Below are 22088 nucleotides of genomic sequence, written 5' to 3' on the forward strand. Positions count from 1 at the left end.
TGTTGTAAAGTATTTAGTTTTGCGAAAACGAGTTTAATAAGCAAATAAATGTTACAAACATTTTTCCTTATGTCAAATAAAATAGTAATTAATATTTGTTTGAAACAAAATTGTACAATTTTAATAAACAGAAGAATATGCCAAAATAAATCGCCAAGTGCTAATAAGCAGGTTTTACTGACTTAGGATGGATTTACATGTTGATGTAAATGCAGAATGCAAAACCGAAAGTAATGAGAGTGAAACGGATAGAGATATATCACTATCTCTTTCACTCTCATTATTTTTGATTTTGCATTCTGCATTTACATCAACATGTAATTCCATCCTTATTTGTATATTTCTATGACCGGCTGTCACATTCATAAGGCGCTTGTATACCTCACCGATCCCGAGTATACTTGCGTCGTGTACCATTGGAGTAAAAGAGATGGAAATATCTTTTGTCTCTTTTACTCCAATGGTACACGACAGAAGTATACTCGGGATCGGTGAGATATACAAGCGCCTATATATCTTGGTTTGCTTTTGAGGTTATGTTGCAATGTTCGACAAATACCACGTGACGATTTATAAGCCGATGTTAATTATGTAAAAAAAACTGTGGACGTAAATTACTAGGTAATATATGTATAAAAACTACGTAGATTACCTTAGGTAGTTTACGTACCCAACCCTGGTAAAATGGCTTTCTTCACGGTTTTTTAATTATAATACAAGAAGGGTAGAAACAGGAGGTCAAACTTGTCTGTTCCTACACAGCGTGCAATGAGTCAAAAGTTGGCATACTCAATGGGCTTAACGTCGACGAGTTTCTTGCGCGGAAAACTACTGTGCATCTGACTTCGTCTTACCCCTACAGCCCAGCTCCCTTAAGCACAAAACGTATACATAAAGGCCAACGCACAATAGATTCGCGAACGAGAAGTATGATATAGAAAAGGATAAAAATATATCTCTGTCCTTTTCTAACTCATGATCACGTTAGCGAACGTCTTTCGCGAAGCTATTCTGCTTAGGCCTTAACGCATTTTCTCTTGCCTTGAAAAAAGCAAGGCCAAAAGAGGGCAAGATTAGTCTAAATGTTTAATTTGCGCAGTAGACTACTTTAAGGTATCGGAGAAAGGTACTTCACGCCTCTTTTTTTGTCACAAACTGATTTACTCCTACCACCGTAGTTTGATCTCCTGTTTGTATACTTTTTGCTTTTTTACGTTCAGTTCTTAATTGCAATGTTTTAATCACGAAGTAGTATAAGGAGACATATCACTGTATATAAAAAATGGCAACGTTTTCGGTATTCACGGTTCTCAAGTTTTCACCAATCTTATAAGGTTATTCAAGTTGGGTGGGGGAAAGTCAAGATGGATGATGGCTGGTGCACCTATCAGCCTATCAGCATTCATTCCGACGAGAAATTTCTCGTGGGAATGAATGCTGATAGGCTGATAGGTGCACCAGCCATCATCCATCTTGGCTTTCCCCCACCCAACTTGAATAACCTTATTACACTTGCGCCAAGCGCGGGAAATTGTGATATTTAACTCTGTATTCTGTAAACACATTATTTTAATACTGAGATTTCCCTCTAGAGGCGCAAGTTTAATTTGATTGATGAAAACTTGAGAACCGTGAATACCGAAAACGGGGTTACATTACTTTAGAGCCCGCCACAGGTGATATGTCTCCTTATACTACTTCGTGGTTTTAAGGGCGCTCGCACAAGAAAAGACGGAGCAGTGTGCAGGATATGATTCAAATTAGTAAGAAAAGGACAGAAATATCACTCCTTTCTTTTCTACCTCATTTGAAACACATCTTGCACAGTGCTCCGTTTTTTCTTGTGCGAGCAGCCTAACCAAACAGAATCCATGAAACTAAACTACTTTCAAGGCCTTTCTCCAATAGGATCCTAAACTCTTGCATTGCGTATGCATTGCTTCGGTTGCTATTGGCAACCAATGCTAAAATCAACGCGTCAGTCACGCAACGCAAAAGTTTAGGTTCCTATTGGAGAAAGGCCTTCATGGAGCGTCTCTAATGGGACCCTAAGAACAATCGTTGCGTACACGTCGCGTTGGTTCCCATTTAGTTTAGCATTGGTGACGTCATACGTCTATGTTTACGAATGCTTTTAGGTTTCTATTGGAGACGCTCTATTATAAATATGTTGACAACCTTTTTATGCTCATTGAACGCTCATAGCGAGAATTTGGAAAACGCCTATTGATATAATCAAAATATATAAAAGTAGTTAAAATTATTTAATTTTATCTATTGTAATATTCACTAATCATAAAATCATATTTTACAATCTTACATTTTTATTATTTAAAAAAAGAAAATAATGCATATATATGCCTATGACTTTTATACAGCGGTCACAGCTCGGCTGCCTGCCTGCTGGCAAACGGGGCGAGGGGACGACATGAGTGTAAGCGAGAAAGAGCAAGTTTTTCTTCTCGTCTATACTCATGTCGCCTCCTCGCACCGTCTGCCCGCAGGTAGGCAGGTAGCCGAGCTGTGACCGTAACATTAGCATAGTGATTAGTAAAATACTGCAAAGAGTGTGAGTATACCTTCATGCATTAAGGTACTTTTAAGGCGATTCCAGAATAGGTGCAAAAGCCAAGTACAAGTATAAGTGCAAATACCATGAGAGCAAGAGAGATAGATAAACTACCTATCTCTTTCACTCTCATGAGATTGGCACTTGTATTTGCACTTGAATTTGGGTTTTGCATCTATTCTGGAACCGCCTTTATACCTCTGCTATTTTCGACGAGTAAATCGACAGAATGGTTTTTCACGGCCGTGAAAATTTACACCACTGAATGTGATTGGCTCTATTAACAGTTCCATTTTCACGGACTTTTTAGTAAACCCAATCACATACACTCGTGGTTAGATATACCTACATATTTGTGTCCCTTTCTAACTGTGTTGTCATGTGTTGTCATGGCAACACGTGTGTTAGAAAAGGACAAAAATTTGTAGGCATACCTGGCCACAAGTGTATACAGTGATGTGAATTTTCATGGCGTGATAAAACATTCTGTCGAATCACTCCTTCAAATACCGAAGGTATAAAAGCACCTTTAGGGTGGCGTATAGGCGATTCCGTTTTAGGGTGCAAAAAGATGTTGTGGAGAGACTCCGAAGTGCTGTGAAAAAGTGATCATGTTCATATCTTATCTTACATAATTTATGGCGTAGAAATACGTTATGAAGTTGAAGGAATTTAAACAATTGTATTTTCTTTAGAATAATATAATTCTTAAATATTAAACGTGCAGTTAACAAAGTTTCAACTAAAAATAAGTAATAGTTGCTGTTTCGTAATGTCTGACGATGATAGTGCTGAGGTATGTATAATTTTTATACAAAAGTTTAGAAATAATTTACTATATCTTTTAAGCAAAATATTTTTCGTTAGGGAAAGTTGTTTACAAGTTAACAACTTTTAACAATAGAGCTATTAAATAATGAAAACTTTTTAAATTTTTTCTTATATAATTTTTTTGAATTTTTAAACTTTTTTTACGCATTGTAACGTATATAAATGATTAAATATATATATTTAAGTCAATGTGAGACACGTGACATATATTGAAAATTATTATTAATACCAAACGAAGAAAAAGTCTTAAAAATCTACAATTTTCATTAAAAATTCTGTTGAGAAAATAAAAATATACTTTGATTTTGATTACAAAAATTAAAGATTCTGACGTTTATTAGTTTTAACTATTGTGTGTTATAAAATCATTAGTGATCGTTTTAAATATCATATAAGGTAAGTGTACCAGTTATCGAAGGTGCACCAATTGTCAATGGTTGTTATTAGTTTCAAAAGAAAATTTAATTTTACGATTGTAAAAGAAATTTTTTTTTAAATAATATAATTCTTATAAAAAATTAAATTTCAAAAATAACCTTTGACTATCTCAATAAAATATTTAAGCTGTCCTTTAATAAAAATTTGAATGAAATATGAGAAAACGTTTTGAGATGTTCGAAATATTATTTTTCAATATTAATTTTTTATGAACATTCTTAAATTTAATTCAATTTTTTCAACTCCTTAAGTAAAAATTATTTTTTTTTAAAATAGGTACTGATAGTAAATAAGATTTGATGTATTAAATATCAATATTTATGAAGTAAGCTTATTACAAAGGAGAAATAATATTTAAATTTATATTTCTCGAAATATAATGCCTTAATTATATTTGTATTGCCAAAATACAAGGTGAAAATTAATATTCAAACTTACATGTAAACTGTTAAAATTTATAACATTTTATTTACATTTTCGAAGACGAAGCTGAAATACGCAACGTTTATATAAACGATTTTTAAAGAAATAATTTTTTAAAATGAAAAATTCTATAATTTTTTGCCTAAAAAGTATTTCTTGTAGTTTTCGTTAACCAACAAATTATAAAAAAATATTTTTTATGCAAAAAATTATAGAATTTTTCATTTTAAAAAAATATTTCTTTAAAAATCGTTTATATAAACGTTGCGTACTTTAACTTCGTTTTTCGAAGAAAGTTTATAAATATTATAAAATTTATTACTACCTAATAGTAACTACTTTCAATATACTTTCACATGATATGTTGGCTTTTTAATTTTATAATGTAGAAATATGAAAAATTGTACCTTGAATGTTGAACTTTTCAGGATTTCATTTGATTTTGAACACAACATATATTTGCAGGCGATTAATGATAAAATCTTATTTTGGTTTTAAAATTTAAGTTAAATCTTCACTAAGCTGAAGTACGCAACGTTTATGATAAAGGATTTTTAAGGAATAAATTTTTTAAAATGAAAAATTCTATAATTTTTTGCCTAACAAATATTATTTGTTGATTAATGAAAAGTATAAGAAATATTTTTAGGCGAAAAATTATAGAATTCTTCATTTTAAAAAATTATTTCTTTAAAAATCGTTTATCATAAACGTTGCGTACTTCAGCTTCATAAATCTTTTTTATTCATTTTTTTTAAATATGGTGATAGTGAACGAACTACTTTTTATTTTTATTCACTTTAAAAAATTCATCTTAAAATACGAAGTTAAAGGTTAAAAAACAAGTATTTTTATAAACTGAAGTTGTGTTTTTCAATAAAAATTTATTTGCTTCAATTTTATTTATAAAAATACTTGTTGATAAATTGTATTATTTTACATGCAAGTTTAAATATTAATTTTTACCTAGTATTTTACCCTTCTTTAATCAATTATCGATTAATAATTAATAATAGTTAATTTTATTGTCTGAAGAAATATAATTTTTTAAAAATCGATGTTATAATATTGATTTTTCGCGAATTTTGAATAATGAAATACACCATTCACAGATATTCAAGCCATTTCTCCTGGAGGGAAAATTAGTTTATGGCAGAGAGACAAATTATCAATCTTGAAAAATCCCTCCCTTATCTTACGCGAAACTGGTCGGAACACTGATCTCTATATAGATCAGTGGGTCGGAACGAATAAATATGGCAACCTAACCCCAAAATTCAGTTTATTCGATTGAGACACAAATAAGTTCGCGTATCACTTTTTGCGCAGCATTTAACATTCTAAATATAATAAAACAGAATATACAAGCAGATTTCTTTTATCTATTAAAAAATCATTCTAGAAGGACTATTAAACTCTCTTTAATAATAAAGGGAATCATACACTTTTTGAAACTTTGAATTTGAACCTCCAGTTTTCTCAGTGTAGATAGATGTTTATTCATTGATATTAAAATACAATAAATAATATACTGTTGGAAAGTTATTTAAATTACCTTTTGAATCGTCGGTCGTTGAATAAAATCTAATGAAATTTGACAAGTTGAGAGTAACAACATAGTTGATCAAAGTTCTAATTTCATTCAAATTTTGGTGATTTTTGGATAATTGTCTATATTTTGCTTATTATTTCTAATCCAAACAATAAAAAAAGTTGTTTTAAATTTTTTATCGATAGGCTATTCAATTAAGAAAATTTTGAGCCCAAGTAGAGCACAATCGGATGAAAAATAAAAATTCTACACTAGATTTAGTGAACAAAATAATTTTTTCATTTTTAGTAACCTTTTTTTATTATCATGTGACAACAGTCCATAAATTTATTCTACTTTGTAAAAAATGTTTTGTGCAATAAATCAATACCAATTTCCTAAGCTATTCAGGCAAATAGACGAATTTAATAATTTTTAAACTCTAATTATCTATTAGGCGTCATTTGATTAACGGCATAAGCGATTAGTTAAGTAACAGATTCTTCTATTTAAAAACAACATATATAAATAAAGGTTGCAATACGTATAATATGAAAAAATAACCAATTTTATAAATTTTACTACTTAGTAATTATTTATGAGCCAAAAGTTTTTGAACGTTCATAGGAACGAAATTTTTTTTTCAACTTCTTTACGTACAAATTTTATTACAAAATATTGTTTTAAATATCTAAAAAGAAGTTATTAATTTAATAATTGTTTAATTCACTGTTTAAATTTACATTGCCACCATAATTTTGAATAATTTATAAATTGAAAAAATATTTCGTTCTTTTGAACGTTCAGAACTATTGGCTCATAATTAATTACATAAAAATAATTTATTATTGTCCAATTCATTTTACAGAATTCAATAAATGAAAATGGATCAAAAGAATATAAAAGTTATACAGAACGAACATTAAGAGGCTCAATTCCTTACACAACATGGTATCGCTATCAAAAGTTACATATGGAACAAGTAAGAAATTTTTGTTATTATTTTTGAAAAAATGAAAAATTGAACTGTAGGTATCATGTGATTCAAAGATAATTATGTATCAGATATAAAGAAATTATATATATGAAAAGTATGTGCTTTTTAGCTATCCAATGTTAATTTTTCTCTTTTTAAATTTTAAATTTTTTAGCTTGAGTTTTGTAAAAAAAAGTTTGAAATATCTTAAAAAAGGATATTGATCAACAAAATTGTTGATATTATCCAAGTTAAATATAATAAAATATTTTTAAGATAATAAATATTTAAATTTACTACTCAATGGTATTTTAACCCTAAAAGCACATACTTCAAAAAATTATACATAAGGGTGATTTGTACACAACAAAACTTTGAAACCCTATATATATTTTTCTCAAATTGATGAAATTCGTTCGATTTTTTGAATCGATAGAAATTCTTCTGACGAATATGAAAAATATACTTTTATTAATATAAAATGATTTTTAAAAAAAATATTTAAAATTAAACAATGACCTCAGATAGCACGAAAGCTTGCAGCTACCTTGCAGGGCAAGTTTGCCGCAAGCTTGCAACAAGCTTCAAATGTCACATGTAACCCAAGCTTGCATAGTAAGCTTACTGAAAGATTGCAGTGTAAGGTTACTGTAAGATTGCACAGTAAGATTATCACAAGATTGCTGAGTAAGCAAATATATTTTTGCTCATACATTGAGCACCAGTACCTGGGAGGTCAAAAAAATTTACTGCGCAGCCGTAAGTGCTTGTGATTGCAAGTAAGCATAGTGCTCATTTTCATTGCAAACTTATGTGCTTATTGGGGAAGGTTATTGGCAACCTTGCCACAAGCTTACCGTGTAAGCTTACTATTCAAGCTTGCGATAATCTTATCATGCAATCTTGCAGTAAACTTACACTGCAATCTTTCGGTAAGCTTACCATGTAATCTTACGATAATCTTACTGTGCAATCTTGCAGTAATCTTACACTTCAATCTTTCGGCAAGCTTATCATGCAAGCTTGGGTTAGGTGGGACATTTATAGCTTGCTGCAAGATTGCCGTGCAAGCTTGGCAATATTGCGTGGCAAGCTTGCCGCAAGGTTGCTGTAAGCTTGCGTGCTCTCTGGGACATGCTTTTAAAAAAGAATTAAAATTTTAAAAAACCCATGAGCGATTTGTACTTACAAGTAACACTAGGAGGGTATCAGACGCCGATTTTCCTGCAACTTTACATACAAGTAGTTCCTTGGAAAATATTAGACACCTATTTTTTATATTGGCCCAAATATGGTTTTAGGGGTAGAAATCACCCTTAATACTTTTTAGGAGTGAATTTGATTATTCTACGAATTATTGGATGGATTATTGTAAAATTGGATATACATGGGTTTCTGAGGTCGCTGATTACGAATTTGAAGTCAGTTTTTAAAAATTAAAAAATGGCGGATACAATATGGCGGATTAATTTTGAAAAAATTGGTTTTTTTTAAGTTGAAATTTTTGTATCAAAGGGTTAATGAGGTCGCTGATTACGAATCTGAAATCAGTGTTTAAAAATTCAAAATGGCGAAAAAGTTTTAAAAAATTGTATCAAATTTAACAATTCTTCAAAACTTATTCGCCATTTTGAATTTTTTAAAGCTGAATGCACCTTCGTTATTAGCGACCTCATTAACTCTTATACAAAATTAAAAAAATTTTCAACATTTATTAAGAAACTTACCAAATTTATAAAATTTTAATCGCCATTTAAAATTTTTAAAAACTGACTTCAGATTCGTAATCAGCGACCTCATTAACCAATTGATACCAAAATTTCAACTTTTTAAAAAAATACCAATTTTTTCAAAATCAATCCGCTATATTAGATCCGCCATTTTTGAATTTTTAAAAACTGACTTTAAATTCGTAATTAGCGACCTCAGAAACCCCTGTATATCCAATTTTACAATAATCCATCGAATAATTCGTAGAATAATCAAATTCACTCCTAAAAAGTATTAGGGGTAATTTCTAACCCTAAAACCATTTTTGGGCCGATATAAAAAATAGGTGTCTAATATTTCCTAAGGAACTACTTGTATGCAAAGTTGCAGGAAAATCGGCGTCTGACACCCCCCAGGTGTTACTTGTTAGAGCGTACTTTAAGGATTAATAATAGATTACAAGTTGTCTATTATTTTAAAATAGGTCAGGTACTTGAAAATTAATTAAAGATAAAGTGAGGTCAGACTTTACCATCACAACTGAAAATTTAATGTTTTATACATGAAGTAGTATAAGGAACACTCACTGTTGTTAAAAAAAATAGCCACATTTTAGAAGAATTAATTGATCCAAAATTGCATATCACCGATTATGACGCCTCTAGCGGAAAAGCGGTGTATTTAGGACTTTCAAAATCAACTTTATTATTTTTTAAATATTTTATCAATATCCGATAAATGAACTGATAATTGTTTTATTGACATGTTTCAACATAATTTTTTTGTAATACTTTTACAGAGAAATAAAAATGATTGTAGTAATATTGAACATTTTTAAAAAGATGTACCACGTATAGGGTACGTCTTGGGTATATGAACATACGTTTTAAATGTCCGTAAAATTATTTACATTAATATGTATTTCTATGATCGGATTGTTGTGAAAAGTATAGTACGTGCCTCGGAGAGACGCATCTTTATCGTCTCGGGTGACTTGCCGCCCTCGTCAGAAAAGAGTTTCTCCCCTTGGCAATATACTATTAAATATCTATGTTCTTTTAAAATTTTTATTATTTTTTCATTGTCAATTTTTTCAACGTTTTTTTAATAATTCCTAAGAATCTGTCGCATGAATTTTTAAAATTTTTTATTTAAAAAAAAAGAAAAATTTTGAAATGTTAAAAAATTAAAATTTTCTTTTTTTGTCCACCTTATATGTTTTTAAGACCAAAATGATGCAAGAAAAAATATAACTTCGTGCAATCAATAAAATTTAAAGGACTTAAAATAAAGGTGGTGACTCTCCTTATAGTTAAAACAGGACCTTATTCGGCATACAATAAAATGATTGAATCAATTGTCCCAATATGGTCTTAACATAAATCCGTATTGCGTCGTATAGCTTACTTTCAATACGGAACGACTCCACTCAATACTTTTTTACTGTATCATTGCTCTTCATCAACATATTTTAGACTAATATTAAAGATTCCTGCTTGCTTTGAAAGTTATAAGAAAAGAATGTGCGACAAAATTTACATGGGAAACATAACGACCAAATGAGCCTCCTAATTCTATAACTTGTTCGACGCTTGGGCCCACGCTCTATTAGTGATTGGAGAACAGCGAGCGTTAATGGCTCTCTCGCGCCTATCCTACTACCAATAGAGCGTTCGTCCAAGCGTAAAACGAGTTACAGAATTAGAATGTTCAAATGTTGTTAATTAAATACTGTTAATATTTAATAAATATCTTTTTAGAATTTAGGTTCAGATCAAAAGCAGACGAAACATAACGAAGAACATAGTGAACATTATAATATGGAAGAATTCACATTACCAACACAAAATACTTCAGAGTCTTCTATACTAATAGAAAATGAAAATTTTCTTTTCGAATATCAACATCCTTTTCAAGTTGTAGATGAATATGAAGAAGATTGTTCACAAAAAAAATAACTTCAAATTATGTTGAGGTAAATACATAGTATAATTAAGAATATCATATTATCATGTGCCATTGATAATGAAATTATTCTCTTAAGCATATTTAGTCATTTTAATAGCCCTTGGAGCTTAAAATAGAGTAATATTTTAAAATATTAATTGTAGCTACAATGGAACGCCGGTTATTCGGACTACTCGGATGTGTGTTCGAATAATGCAGATAGGTCACCTCGACAAAAAACATACATATAAAGATTTTTATTTAATAAATAATGCAAAAAAAGTTGGATTTCTAAAAGTTTCAATTTCAAAATATATATACACACACAAACACGGAACGACATTTCTTTAAAATGTGATTTTTCGATTCCTGAGGTCGAAAAACATAAAGATACTTTAAAAAATCAAGTTCGAAAAATTTCGGTTTTACAATGCTTCATCCATGAGGAAGCAATAAAAGAATGAATTAATTTTAACAATATTTATACATGTTATATCAAGGCGGGAAACGGACTCTTTAACAGATACGCTGCTGCGTTCATCAAGTCAAGCTCCATACACCCTTTTCTCCTCACCCCTTTTCAGCGCCATGGCTTTTCAAATAATTTTGTCTTCGAATAACCGGCGTTCCATTATATTTAGATTACAATAATTTGTTCTAAATAAATGCCTAAGCACTAAAACTTGCAAAAAGCTTGCTGCAAGCTTGTATAATACTAAAAAGAAATTTTCGAAACAATTTGTTACTGTATAAACATAAAGAGCACCAAGCTTTGAAGACTAAAAAATTTATTGCGCAGCCATAGAAGTTTCCGTTTACAACTGCGCATCGTGTTAAATTTTGCAAACTTGCAGTAAGCTTGCCGTAAGAGGACATTTTGTTGCTTGCACCAAACTTGGTACATGTTAGCAATTACTGTTTAAAACAATTACTTATCATTATTTCAAAAAACAATTGTAAATTTTTCAGCATTTATTTAAACAACTTTAACCACATGTACCTTTTCAGAAAAAATTAAAATATTATAAGTAGTTCTTTGAATTTCATGTAATAATACTAGAGCTCTGCAAAGTAACTTGAGTGAGTCGATCTAATAGAATTTTTATCTTGAGTTTGAATTAAGAATTTATTGTCTTATTAAAAATAAAGAAATTTAGAAAACTTTACTTTTTAAAAAAATTTCCTTTTTTATTTAGTTTTTCAATTTTATTTTTTATCTTTTAATTAAAATTTTTTTATTTCTATGAGGTAACAGAATTATCATGAAATGGTCATTAAAAGTAATACAACTTTTCATTGATTTTTTAAATTTAAAAAGAAAAATGATATTTTACTTTCCATACGAGATATTAATTCAACACTGTCTTCTATAGCTGAATATTTTAAATAGTCTTCAGACAGTGCGTTTATACACCCAAAAAAATAATTTTATATTTGGATGAAATTTCCTCTTCTAATATCCTCTCAACATTTCCTCTCAAAACAAAAATATTGAATTAGAATATTTTTATTCTCTATTGTAATGGCAGAATGACAAAATGATTCCTTCAAAGTTTTCCACTATAGTTGCGTTATTATTTTTCCAACCTGTCAATTTTTAGTCTTTGTCATAATAGTGTTATTGAATGTTCAAAAATATAAAAGAGACACTTCTTCCAGATAGTGCTGACTAGTGATTGAATACAGGGTTTGAAAAAATATTGAAATTTTGGAAGTGTTTTTTGTCAATATATACGAATTTTTTAATCATTTAGACCATGTAAAATTACTTGTAATCAACGGAAAAAACATTTATTCAATCACTAGTCAATACTATCTCGAAGAAGTGTGTCAAATTTAAGAAATATCTCTCCATTAGTTTTTGAGAAATTTTGACAAGGGCAATTTTGGGAGAGATCTCAAACAACTAGTGGTCATGAGCTCAATTTTTAATATTTCTTAACAAAAATTTTGCAAATTTTTCTTTCGATAGTGTACACGGAGAGAAAAAAAAAGTTCTAACTACTTTCCTTCAAGTCGTCATTCTGATCATATGAAGTCAAGTAGTTACAAGCGGGGAGCCAGGCCGTTTTGACTTGGCTCTTTCATTGCTACTACTGTGTTCTCAGGCAATACCGACCAAGCGATTGGCCTATTGCTTTGACTTGCCGCTTGGCGTTTGCTTCTACTTTGCTTCAGTAGAAGCAAACGCCAAGCGGCAAGTCAAAGCAATAGGCCAATCGCTTGGTCGGTATTGCCTGAGAACACAGTAGTAGCAATGAAAGAGCCAAGTCAAAATGGCCTGGCTCCCCGGTTGTAACTACTTGACTTCATATGATCAGAATGACGACTTGAAGGAAAGTAGTTAGAACTTTTTTTTTCTCTCCGTGTACTTTAAAGTTTTCAAGCGATCGAATATAATAATTTATTTATTTAAAGAAAAAAAAACTATAAAAAAGTATAAGATTTTTTGCCTTCTAGACCCATGTAACCCCTTAAGGCTTCAATTCCTTATTTCAAATTCATATTGGACTATAGTGTTACTATCGTTTCAACGTAATTAATTATTTATTATATATTTTAATTATAAAGTTTATACAGTAAAAAAATTGTGTTTTTAACGTTTTCACATGTATTAATACATATTGACATTAAACATTATATATTAGATACTTATACAGTAATATTATTATTTATAGATATTAAATGACAATATTCAATGCATTGAGGACTCCGTTCATGTGCAGGATATTATCAACAATATTCTTGAGGACATGGATGAAACAGATGTGGCTACAAAATGCTGGGAGGTACAAAAATTAATGTATTCATATGAGGAATTACTCCTCATATCTCAAATAAAAAAATGTAGAATTAACATATTAATTAAAGATGTGCTCAAGTTGTGAAATGTAACTAATGAAATGAAATTTCATCTTGAAGTAATAGGTATTTTCTGAACGTTCATGCGTTTAATAATATAGTGAAACAGTAACATTTTTATAGTACGTAAAAATTGTTGTTTACTATTTTTTTGATGTTTTTAATTTTTCCACATTTCTAGTCAAATAAGGTATATTAATCTGCTTTAATACTTTGATTAACCATCCATGTTCGTTTACATTTCACAAATTTGGTATGCCCTTAAAGAACCTTCTACAAAAAATGTAAATTAAAGTATAAATTCGGAATTAGTGATTTTAATATACTTATTATATAAAATTATCCAATACAGTCAGATCTTATAATTAAAACATTTTTAACTGCTGTAAACGACCAGGTGAGTATTTTCGCTTATTTATTTTATCTTTTAAACAAGATCTTATAGTGTCTCAGTGATATTCTGTGCCGTATTTTTAAGAAGCATATAGAGGAAAGGGGGGCAAGAAGGAATATTTAACGTTTTAAGCACAATAAAAAATACATTATTATATTATGTATATGTTAAAGAAACTAACGTCACAAAAAATTAATAACATTCATAGTTTAATATTAAAAATTTAATATCCAATCGCTCTTTGAATAAATTGCTGATCAGTATCAGATTTACTAGTCCTTCAATTTTAACTATTAAAATATTGTATTTCTTTTGAAGGAATAAATAAGCTTCAAACATCCCTAAAATCGACTTGGAGACGTGGCTTATGCGTTAAACGAATCATGAGTTGTATGGTTTTGAAAATTTTCTAGAACTCAACGACTCGCAAGAACTCACTGTTTTATGAAAATCAAAGCAGTTTAGTACTTTTAGAATTATTTTACAAAAAAATAAGCCACTCAATAAAACGTAATAAGAAATTGCCACTTGTGAAAACGTCAAAAATAATTTTTTAAAAAAACTTTAGAAAAAATATTAAATTAAGATAATGTTTCTTTTGCATTTTCTGCATCTGTAAAATAGTTTTTTGGTTTTCATTGTACCCACTCGCCAAAATCCCCAAACGCCATTTGTCATAATTCTTGTCTATTATTGCACCCTGCTCCAGTAAAAATTTAGCTACTTTATAGTAACTTTTAATTTTAACAATAAATAAATAAAGTATCACTAGAGTAGGGTGCGGTTGTTGACGAGAGTTATGACTAATGATAAGTTATAGAATCAATGACACATTGAATGATTATGCGAAATTTTTTTTTACGCTGAAAAGATCTCAACTGTAGGAAAAAATTAGCACCATCTAGAGGCGTAAGAGTGGAACTATATATAGTGGAACATCTATATTTGAATTTCCTATATAATTTCCGACAAAATTTCTCATATAATTTACGACTTGTTATCTTAGATGGACAATTAAAACAGTGAAATCCACACATGACATCCCACATAAATTCCTATGTGATGAATTCTTACATGAAATCCTATATAGGAAACCATATGAGAACATATGTAGGATCTTATATAGGATCCTACATAAGATTTTACATGGATTTTTATATACATTCCTTTATGATGAATTCTTACATTAGATCCCATATAGGAATCCATATGAGATTTAATTTTTTATTAACTTTTGTTAGTTAATTAATTAATATCTCGAAAACAAAAAATAATGCCATCTCAAAAATTTAACCATCGATTTATTATGACGTAAACAATATTCATGATTTTTTTCGCTCTTCTAAATGAGGGAGAACATGTTTAAAAAATAATTTTTTTTTTAAATAATTTTTTTCTAAAAGTTTAAGGTCTTCTGCGTAAAAAACATTTACAACATTTTTCTCTATTTTTAGTATGAAAAAAGTTATAAGTAAAGAAAAAAAATTATTGCTCAAATTTGTTATTGTAAATATCACGAAAAATATTTAAAATTTCAAATTCAAAATTTGTACACTTATTTAGGATCACTATCACTACAATTTACTAAATTTTGAGAAAAATACAAGAAATGACACCGTATTCTCATATGAAATGCCTCAAATCTTAAAAATTTTCTTAAATGGCAAGCTTGTAGCAAACTTACTACAGGTGGGACATTTTAAGCTTGCAACAGGCTTGCTGCAAGATTACATGCTCTCTAGGTTAAAATAATCTGGCTATTTAGTTCCAATTGAATACTTATTTTTGTATACATTTACATGTTGAGATAAAATAATAATTTCAAGCAATGTTTTAGTTACAAGGTTGACTGTATGTGTACAAATCAGCAATTATAAAACGGCCAGTAAAAGCTTGCATTATTGTACTGTTAAATACAGATTTTGAAGAAGTTCTTTAAATAATATGTTATTCTACTAATACAAAGCACCATATTTTTCGTTTATTTTAAGTTATATTATGATTTAGAAAATTTTGTTTGAAAATAACCTACTGACCACACAGCACATTATATTTCCTAAACATTTCATGAATATTTCATTGAAAGATTTGAAATATTTCAATGCAAGGTTTATGAAATGTTGATGAAAACAGGAAAATGTCCGCCTATAAGAAATATTGCCGTGCAATTTTGTTGAAATATTACACTCTAAGACTCCTGCAATATTGCACATGAAGACTTTGCAATATTCAGGAAATATTTAAAAGAAAGTTATAAACTTTTTAAAATTTAAAATCAATCATTATTTTTTAACATGTTCAACACCTCAGGATCTTAGAAAATCAAAAACTACTGCGCAGATGTACAGGCCATGGAAAGAGAGATCGACCAGAGCGCATCATTTACGTTGAAAATTTTCTAGAATATTTTAATGAAATATTTCAGTAAAATTAAAAGGCAATATTTCTTATAGGCGGACATTTCCCTAATTTTAGCAATATTTCAAGGACTTCGCATTGGAGTATTTCAAAATTTCAATGAAGTATTTCAGAAATATTTAGGAAATATCATATGCTCTGTGGATGGTAACTTTCTTTAACCCGTTAACTGCGATGACGAAGATTTGATGATCAAAATCTTTGTCATCAGCAGTTAAGGGGTTAAGGGGAGATTCCACTGGTTTTTATGTTTTTTTGAGAGTTTTTTTTTATATTAAAAAAAATATTTGTTACTTAACATTTTTTTATACGAAAATACATGTCTTAAAGTAATCGAAAATAATTCCAACATGGGAACCCATATAGGTTCCTCTATACAAACCTTCTTCAAATCCTAGGTCCACATAGGAATTCAAAAGAGATCCCGTGTAAAACTTCATGAGAATGTGAAACAAGATTTGGTTTATGATTTCATGTAATAATTTATAATTTTTTTTTCTACGTAGAAACATATGTGCATTCCTACATCTCAGTTCTTACAGTATTCAAGACTGATCTTAACTAAGAGAAAGAAAATTATCACCATCCAGAATAGAATTATGATGCTATACATCTACATTCAAATTTCCCATATAATTTTTTACATAAGATGCGACATATTTTTCCATATAGGTTTCGACATATTATTTTATTTAGGAAATTATATGGGAAATTTGAATGTAGATGTAGATTATCTTAATACCACTCTTACGCCACCAGATAATGATAATTTTTTCTCTCTCAGTTGTCAGTCTTGAATGTTATAAATAAGAGCTGAGATTCTAACAGAATGTTTTTTTAATTTTTGAAAACTGTAGTCTGCATAAAGCAGCCAACTTAAAATTCCCACATGAAATCTTATATTATTTCCTTCATATAAATCCATGTAAAATCTTAGGTTGATATTTTAGATTTTACATGAAATCCCATATGATTTCCTATGTTCAAATACATGTGCAATCATATGGAAGAATGCACATAAAATTCCATATACTTTTCTAAATTAATACTTTTAAATAAGATTTTATATAAGGATATCTTAAAAATTTTATATGATATTATTTTTATGATTTGATGTTAGTAATTATGAACGAAATTGACGTAGGGAATTGACAAAAATAATATGCCAGAAAAATTATAGAAATTAATACATAGCTTTCTGTACAGAAAAAAAATCACATTAAATCATACTCCACAAATCATGTTTCACTTTCTTAAGTGATTTTACATGGGATCCCATGTGGATTCTTATTTGACACTGGGATTTCGTAAGGGTTTTTATATAGGAACCTATATGGAATCTCATGTAGGATCCCACGTGGGAATATTCAATAAGGTGTTAGAAAATCTTTTAAATTGTACAAAAATAATTAAAATACAAAAATTTAATACAGGCTGACAATGAGGAAGATTATTTTCTCACAAATGACATGGACGATAATGATATCATTGACATAGAAGAAGAGAGTACACTAGAAAAGGAATTCATCCCGCAATCAAATAAATATAATACACTTGAAAGTATGATGTTAGGAGAAGATTTTAACAAACCAACTACAGTATCAGTAAATAAATCAGTTAGAGAAATTGTGTTAATGATTGTTAGGTATGCACTAATAAATACCTTGACATTTAATGCTACTTTTCAATTGTTTCGACTTTTCAATTGCCTCTTTGAGCATCCAATTTTACCAAATACGAAATACATTCTTAATAAATTGTTTTATCCTAAAAATTCAATGAAATTTCATGCAATTTGTACACACTGTGAAGAATATGCAGGTATATTCAAACCTCCTAAAGATAAATTTGTCAAATGCAAAGTATGTGAAAAGAAAATTAATGTAAAGAAATATGATTATAAAGATTTTTTTGTCACAATGGATCCTTCAGTACCTATTGCAGAATTAATTAAAGAGAATTTTGAATACTATAACTTTGTCATTAATGAAAGAGTTCATAAGAAAGGATTCATTAGTGATATTTATGATGGTAAACTTTATAGAAACTTTATTAAGTCGTTGAGTGACATTGAAAAACAGAATTATGCAACAACGACATTTAACACGGATGGAGCGCCATTATTTCAAAGTTCAACTTGCTCAATTTGGCCAATTTACTTGATGCTAAATGAGTTGCCATACAACGTAAGGACTAAAGAGTTAATATTAGCAGGACTTTGGTTTGGGAAAAACAAACCTGATATGAACGTTTTTCTTAAACCATTTGTAGATAATATGAATGAAATTGCAAAAAATGGAATCATGTGTAATATTAATGGATTTGATCGTTGCATTAAAATATTTACTCTGGTTTGCTGTGTCGACTCAGTAGCCCGTCCAACATTACAAGGATTTGTACAATACAATTCTTATTTTGGTTGTGGACATTGTCTTCATCGTGGAGAGTGGCTTCGTAAATCAGTTAATTCTCGATCTGGATATGTTAAATATCCATTGCAAGATTCACTTTCAAAATTGCGAAACATAGATGACACATTAATACACTCTCAAACAGCAACACTGAATAAACCAGTCTTCGGTGTAAAAAGAAGATCTTGTTTGTTTGATTTAATTAAATTCAATTTAATTAGTGGTTGTGTGCCAGACGATATGCACTTGATTTCTGGTGTTGCAAAACAGTTCTGTACAATGCTTTTTGGGACCACAAAGAAAGTTGGATTAATAACTCCAAAACAAAAAGTTATTAATGTTATTGACGGTCTTTTAAAAAAAATGAAATCTCCTTATCAAGTGGGCAGATTAACTCGTCCATTTTGTGATAGAGAGTATTGGAAGGCTCTTGAATGGCAAAACTGGACATTATTTTATAGTATTCCAGTATTCTTGAGTATATTGCCTCAAAACTTATTACAGCATTGGATCCTGTTTGTAGAAGCAGTTTACTTACTATCACAAGATGAAATACAAATTCTAGAAATTGATTTTGCTGACCAATTATTACATAAATTTGTATCTGACACGGAAAAAATATATTCAAAATGGTCAATGACATTTAATGTTCACCTATTGCTGCACTTGGCAAGAAGTGTTTATGAATGGGGACCATTAAGAAACCACAATGCATATCCATTTGAATCGGAAAATGGCAAATTGATAAGAGCTACGCATTCTGCTAAGGGAGTTCACCATCAGATATGCCGTCGTATAAGTCTGCAATACAGTTCGCTTATGTTAAAAAGATGTGTTAATTGTTCATTTATTGTAAAACAATTTTGTACATCCATTAGTAATCCCATGGTTCAGAAAACTATTCAACTTACAGGAGCAAGATATTTTACTCCATGTTCATTGCTAAATGCGATGTGGATACAAGTTTTAAATCTTTCATTTGATCAAACTGCTTGTTATATCAAAATGGTGAAAAGTGGTTGTTTGTTTATGTCTTCCTTAAAAAAAATAATCGTTCTGATAACACATATGCACAATTGAAAAACAAAAATTATGTAAGACTAGTTTGCTTTTTAGTTGACAGACTTAACAAAGTAGAATACACTATTGTTAAAAAAATTGACGTTCAAAATGTTTTTGTGAATAATTGTAAAATGATGAAACAAATTATAACATCCAGCTCTGATGAATCATCGATAATGACAAATGAAATAGACAAAGTATGCATTCACATGAAAGTAAATAATATTGAATACTTATGCGCTGTACCTAATTTAAAATGTTTATAAAATGTAAATTGTTTAATTGTAAGGCACTTTTTTTCATGTTCATTTATTTATTTATTTAATTACTTAATGAGGAATGTTCCATAACAAAAAATAAAGATTTTTTGATGCTTTTAAAATATGTCAAAGTTTAATTAATTTTACGAAATTTTGTAAAGTTTATACATTTTAAACCGAGTAATTTTGAAAATATTTGCAATTAAATAAACATCGTGTCTTTTTGAGTTAACCTCTCCAAACTTATAAATTTAGTCTTTTTAAACACATTCAGTAAATATATAGTCCTAAATATGATTTTTTGATAAATGAAACCTCCAAAACAATGTAAAAAATTTCATTATACTAAATCTTGTAAAAATAATATGTTAAAAAATATTAGTACATATATAAAATATGAAGTATAATTAAGCTTCATTGTACTAAGAAAAAAATTTGTTTCATGCACACAATAATAAATTTACTGTGAATTACTTTCAAACTTGTACAATTTACAAAAAGAAATTTAATTATACCTTTTGTATTTTTTGAGTGAAATTCTATCTAATAAAAGAGAAAATAATAATTTAATAAATACATCCTTTTGAATTTATTAAAATTAAGACAGATTAATATTTAAGATTATTAAATATTATTTATGAAAATAATAGTAAATAAGTAAGTAAGTATATGCAAAAATTGTACATTATGTGAAAAAAATTTTACTTATTATTTGGATTTAACGTAATTTTTAACATCGGATCCCATTCGGATCCGATATAGTTTCCTAATAGGATCCCATTCCAAATTCCGACATAGTTTCCTATATGGAATCCTACGTTGTTTTCTATGCGGATTCTATCTAGTTTTTTTGTAGTTTCCTATATAGAATCCTGTATTAATAGTATTAGGATCCTACATCGGAAACTACATATGAATTTTCAGTAGGGATCTATAGTCACAATTGTCAGATTAGGTGAGCAGTTTGAGATAAACTCAAAAAACCGCTCTGAAACACAGAAAAAAATATTTAAACAAATTTTTTTCCAACACACTATACTAGTGCATTCTTATGTAATTCTTCCTCCCAAATCTGAATTTGAAGTGAAAATTGCTAAACTTGCTAAATTTTTTACAACGATTAAAAAATGAAAGAGATACAGCACGTTTTCAATTTAATTAACAAAATTCATTAAGTCGATCCAAAAGTACAATGATTTAATATGGGGAAAAATCAATTTTAAAATAGCATTCGATTTAAATTCATATATCTTTAGAATAATGACCAATGAAGATACTAGAGGCGTTAAAAGAGGAGCATGTTTGGATTGCTCATGTCAGGAATATGAGCGCGAACCAGATAATAAAAAGTCACAATGCGAATATTGTGCACATGCACCCATGAGACATGTTGAAATGAAAGGTAAAAAAACATATTTTTGTGTTTTTATAAATATATGTATATATAATATAAATATTGTAATATAAATATTTTATCATTTTAGAAATGGAAGTCACGTCTCCTGAAGGAATCAGTTGTCAAAATCTCGTCATTTCTCAAGAATCTGCAGCTGACGTGTTACATGAATTTGAGTTTATGGATACAAATGCTCCTTCCACTTCACAAGGCTCATCGATGAAATCAGGAACCATAAGAAAACCCGAAAGTTTAAATAACAATGCAAAGAGATCGAAAACTCAGGCAACTCAGGAAGTAAGAATTAACGCTATTTTCAAATTTCAGTAAAGACTTTTTTAAAAAATTAATTTTTATTTGAAAAAAAATTAACCTATTAGAAAATAATTATATTTCAGATCCCTATGAAAGCCCTAATGCCAATCTCATTCCGCTCTGACATCCAACAAGGATTAGATAATAACTATCTTTTACCATCACAAGAAAATGCAATCATCCGGATTGCTTGCAACAACATGAAGTCGAGGAATCGAACTTCTCCTTCTGACATAAATCAAATGGCAACACTTTTGCTACAAGAATACCCGATTCTATGTAGTAGCAGCTCAGTGGGAAACAGTTTGGTAAACTCTTAAAGCTCTGTACTTGAAAAAATCGAAATAGTTAAAATTTTTATATATTTTCAGAAAATGTTCCTTTCAGTAAGTTTCGTGTCTTTTAAAAATTTTAGAATTTTTTACCGTTCCGAAATGAATAAAAATGTAACTACCAATTAAAATGAACAATTCATCAGAGTTTCAAGTCAGTTCACAAATAAGTTTGAGAAATAATACATCATAAAAAGAGACACATTTTTTTTG

The 22088-nt window shown here is 29.2% G+C and overlaps 1 protein-coding gene and 1 long non-coding RNA gene across 2 annotated transcripts; both read left to right on the forward strand.

The window, feature by feature from the left end:
* Positions 1-6670: 6670 nt before the first annotated feature.
* Positions 6671-13202, forward strand: LOC127278628 (uncharacterized). The gene is made up of 3 exons (XR_007842518.1): positions 6671-6774; positions 10239-10453; positions 13104-13202. It is a non-coding gene; the product is annotated as an uncharacterized LOC127278628 (long non-coding RNA).
* A 7992-nt stretch (positions 13203-21194) lies between these two features.
* On the forward strand, positions 21195-21863 carry LOC127278629 (uncharacterized). The gene is made up of 2 exons (XM_051300428.1): positions 21195-21525; positions 21627-21863. Exons 1-2 carry the CDS (start codon positions 21319-21321, stop codon positions 21861-21863), a joined length of 444 nt encoding a protein of 147 aa, XP_051156385.1. The 5' UTR covers positions 21195-21318.
* Positions 21864-22088: the final 225 nt, after the last annotated feature.

This window comes from Leptopilina boulardi, unplaced genomic scaffold (genome assembly GCF_019393585.1).
Source record: "Leptopilina boulardi isolate dan_hultmark-lab unplaced genomic scaffold, ZJU_Lbou_2.1 LbouV2_209, whole genome shotgun sequence".
In the NCBI taxonomy this organism is placed as follows: Eukaryota; Metazoa; Arthropoda; class Insecta; order Hymenoptera; family Figitidae; genus Leptopilina; species Leptopilina boulardi.